A 4234-nucleotide genomic window follows, 5' to 3' on the forward strand; every position below is an offset into this window, starting at 1 on the left:
CGGTGTAGTCGAGATGAAGATGATTCTGGTACGGCATGACAGTCTGTTTATTGAAGAAATAAATATGTTGAAGTAAACGGTGAAGCCGCATTGACGACACATCTTTATTTTCTCTAATTTAGAAAGAGTCCGAACCCACTAGGAGCAGTATGGCGACAGCCGTATAGCAAGAATCAGCCCCGCGCATGCAAACTATGACAAAAAATTGCATAAGGGCCATTTTGACTGCTGGGTCAGACGTCGCCTCAGGTCTCGCGGATTGCTCAACTAAACCGTTTTATCACCGTCATATTCGCACGCAGAGAAGAAGGAAATATAAAGAGCTCCGACAGATCAAAGCTTCGTTCGCGCTTGTTTTACTGCAACATGGAGACTGACCGAGCCGGGCCTGATCAAACAAGGTGCCCACGTTGGCGCCGTCTGATTATCCCGGTGGCAGCAATCAACGCTGTAGCGACATGAAAGCGATATCTGCTCGCGTTCGGCCAGGGAAAAGGATATAAAGCGCCGCTCAATCCAGCCTTCAGCAGTGCGCCACCAGCAGCGAGTCCCCGAAGCTACAAGGTGAGTCCGGCTTGCTGATCTTCCCGTTCCCTATTTGCCGCCATGTATGCAACATACAAGCACATTTTTGGATTCGTGCTACAAATCGGGTGGATGAAACTTCTTCGCTTCCATACCACTATCTGTAGAAGTGAAGACCATAAACAGTTTCCGAACAGCGTGGGCTATTATATAGTACGTCAAAATAAACGTTTGCTGCCAAAGTGAGTGATCAAGGGTGAAAAAGTACTTGTTACACCCTTCGAGAAAGGTGCTAATTTATTCAAACACTCTTATAGAGAAAATAGGTATGCAGCGTTTGCTGAAACACGTTCAACCCGGGCAAGCACTGAACTGTAGAAAATGGTTAACTTAGACGACACTACTTTTTGTCTGGCAGTCCTGTTGGGATGGTAAATTGGCTGCCATAAGGTTTGCCTGAGATTCCTGCCAGGATCGCAAATTTGTATAAAGAGAATTGGGCGGGTGTCTAACATTAATCGAATGAGTCTGGTGCTTCTGGCAAGCGCTTCAATACTGAAGGAGTGACATTCGCATTCCGTTCAATTCATCATACTTTACCAAGCAAGTGATTCAATCGAATCGCATCGTTGCGTCCTTTTCCTGGAGAGACGAGATGCCCAGCCCTGCCGCCGCCCGCTGCTTGGTCCTCCTGCTCCTGCTACAAGCGGCGCTTGCCTTTCCTGACTACAAAGGTGAGCATGCGTGCAGCCATTCGCTGCTGCAACATTCAATATAAAACTGTGCTCCATCTTACAAGTCCGTGCAGTATAGCGAAAGCTATCGGTCACGCCAGTCGTCCAAAACAATGGAAACCGAAGACGAGCTCCCCCACTCTCCGCTCCTGGCTCTGCGCTCTCCGCGCGACGCTGGTTGAACGGAAACGCATCACGGGCGAGCCCTGCTCGCGTTTTTGGAGAAGCCGGCTGGCTCTCGTTACTCACTGCCTGGCACGAGCCTTCGCTACCCTCCGCAGAATTAGTGAAACGGAGCATACACAGAATGGTGCTATACAGTAATATTCCATGAATCACACATGGAGTTTTCGGCGTGTGTATAGAACGTTTAATGATAGGGGACCTTTGCTACTGGTAAACTACCAAGATGCCGTCATTCGAGTTAGCTAGTTGCTCAAACTTTCGGAGTGCATCTTAGAGAGCTTTAAAGAAGCTACTTTATGACCAGCTGCTTTTCTGGCATACCATTCTTAAAAATAGATTTTTTTTTTCAGAAAAGCCGGAAGACGCGCTTTCCGACTATTCTGTTAGCTGGAACTGAAGTACTCGAAGGTGCTGGAGGTGAACCAATGTCTCGCTTACTGTATGCAATAAGTGAGACACATGTGCCCCTCCAAATACCTAAAGTACTTCATTATGTGTGGCATGTCTACCTGTAATGAGCATTCCAGGCGCCACATCATCACACTAAGAACGAAAAAAAAGGAACTTATACGCCATGTATAGCACACCGCACACGCCACAAGGATTATTTAGAACAAACCTTTCTAATTTTTAATGATTTCGGTAGGCGGCATCAAATAAGAAAACTATGAAATACCATTAAACAAAGCACAAGAATAGATGAATTGCGAGTGTCCATCTGTTGCGCGCAGAAAATTTGCATTGGGAACTTTGAGAAGGTACACAAGAGCAACGCTATCAAACAAAAATAAAGGAACCCGGGGACATATTAATAAAGACAAGAACTATTGGTTTCGCGCTCCATTTTTATCTTTTTTGATAAACAAAGGTTTTAAATGGCTCTATTCATCAGTTTTGAATGCGCTGATTGAAATGGCAATGACGCGTTGTCGCTTCTGGGTTCATAGGCACAGCAGACCTTCCCCCGAGTTCTAGAATGAGATCGAGGAATCTCAAAGACGCTTGCGTGAGGACTTCGTGGGTAACAGCAAGCGGCCGAAGCGCTTGACTAAAGCACGTTACTGCTTTCAAAACTGCGTTATCTAAATTTGTGCCACGGCCATCACAGAGAACTAAGTAACCATCGATGCATCGAAAGGCTTTATGGACGCTTGTTCTGGTTGGGGCATTCTGAAGTAATCTATCTTTCTGGGCAAAGTACAAATCACTAAGTGCTGGTGCAATACAGGGCCCTATACACATGCCGCGTTTCTGCAAGTACACCTACTCCTCCACAGGACTTTAGTGGACTTCAGATATACAGAAAGGAGTTCCAGAAACCCACCAGTCGAAACCCCGCAGGCATATTGAAAAGCGACAGCACCGTGTGCATCCATACATTTTTTACACGCACTCCAGAATCTCATTGTGGGGGATCGAATAATATAAATATTTAACGTCTATGCAAAGTCAGTGCAAGAATTGTCTCTTAAAAATCTTATTGCATCGTCTAAGGATTTCACCTGAAAAGGGTCGTGTCAACAGTTAGTAGCTTTAGTTCTTTCTGCAAGAACAGGGCAATCGTTTTCAGCCATGTGTCCTTCTCGGATACCATAAACTTCCGGGGCCATTCAGGTTTATGCGTTTCTACAGTGAAAAACATGCCAAGGGATGATTTTTTGCTAGTTTCGATGCTGCGCACTAGGTAGTGGAGCTTGAGGTTTCCCACATAGCTTCTTATCAGCTTACTTTCCTTTTCTCAGAACCGACTTTTCATACTTGTTAAAAATGGAACTGATGGCTGGTGAGCTGGTTAAGGAGATCATTGAGGCAGCCGAGATTGCCAGACTTCGTGACCAATGTGTTAGTACGTCGTCCTTTTTCTAACAAAAAAAAAAATAAGTTGGACTTTTGCACGTGCAATCATTTTCTTGAGTGCGCAGAAGTGCGTGTGTCATATGATGTGCAATGAGCTGTCTGTGATACGCGTGATTCCTGTGGGAAAATGTGTAAGAAGCCGCGTTTCCTTCAAATGAACGTTGTTGAAAGTCAGCGCTCGCGGTGTCATTTTCGCGTCTCGTGCCCCCGTCTGCATTTTCCGCTGTTAACACCAGGCGATAACCGCAAGTTCTACAGAGGCACAGTAGCAGAGAGCAGGTCTTGTTACGCCTGCATTGCTTCGGAACAAAGACTTTGCCCTGCCTTCCTGACCGCGCTGTCTCTTCGCCTATGCACACAGACCTTCGCGACCTGTACGAGCTGATGGCCAAGGGTGAGCAGGAGAGTGCCGGCCACGCCATGGAGCGCAAGGCCGGCTACACACCGACCCTGCGCTTGCGGTTTGGACGCCGCTCGGATCCGGCTTGGAACGAGGCGAGGACTTGGGACGCTCAGCGGTCAGCCTGAACGGAGGGCGCTCACTCTTTATGCGTGAAATAAACCGATGATTCATTCATGCAGAAAGACTGTTATTGCCAGTGCGGCGGGGCTCTGGTCTTACAGCCGACACACAGGCATTTCATTTTATTTAATTAATTTACTCTCAGCGTCCTTCGGGGTTACAGAAAGAAGTGGGTAATAGACAAGAATATACGTGTAGTAGGCAGATTAGTGAAGATGGTAATATACAGCACACTTGAAGGCTTTGGGAACTGTGATGGTCACGACGGAGGTGGGAATGTGGTTCCTGTCCGTGTTAGTCTTCGGAACAGGCGAATGAAAATAAAGATGAGTCCTGCAGCTTGGCACAACTTTGAACCACTGCTCCATGCGGGATGAAAAGTTTGAGCAATAAAAAGTAATTGCTTTAA

General features: G+C 46.6%; 1 protein-coding gene across 2 annotated transcripts; it reads left to right on the top strand.

Moving 5' to 3' along the window:
* The first annotated feature begins 505 nt into the window (after positions 1-505).
* LOC142581795 (short neuropeptide F-like) lies at positions 506-3881 on the top strand. Of its 2 annotated transcripts, none has more exons than XM_075691248.1 (3): positions 506-564; positions 1174-1259; positions 3664-3881. In XM_075691248.1, exons 2-3 carry the CDS (start codon positions 1181-1183, stop codon positions 3828-3830), a joined length of 246 nt encoding a protein of 81 aa, XP_075547363.1. In that variant the 5' UTR covers positions 506-564; positions 1174-1180; the 3' UTR covers positions 3831-3881. The 2 variants fall into 2 exon arrangements, with proteins under 2 accessions (XP_075547363.1, XP_075547364.1); XM_075691249.1 differs by having other exon boundaries at positions 549-564; positions 1134-1259.
* The last annotated feature ends 353 nt before the right edge of the window (positions 3882-4234 follow it).

The sequence above is a fragment of the Dermacentor variabilis genome, chromosome 5 (genome assembly GCF_050947875.1).
Source record: "Dermacentor variabilis isolate Ectoservices chromosome 5, ASM5094787v1, whole genome shotgun sequence".
Lineage (NCBI taxonomy): Eukaryota > Metazoa > Arthropoda > Arachnida > Ixodida > Ixodidae > Dermacentor > Dermacentor variabilis.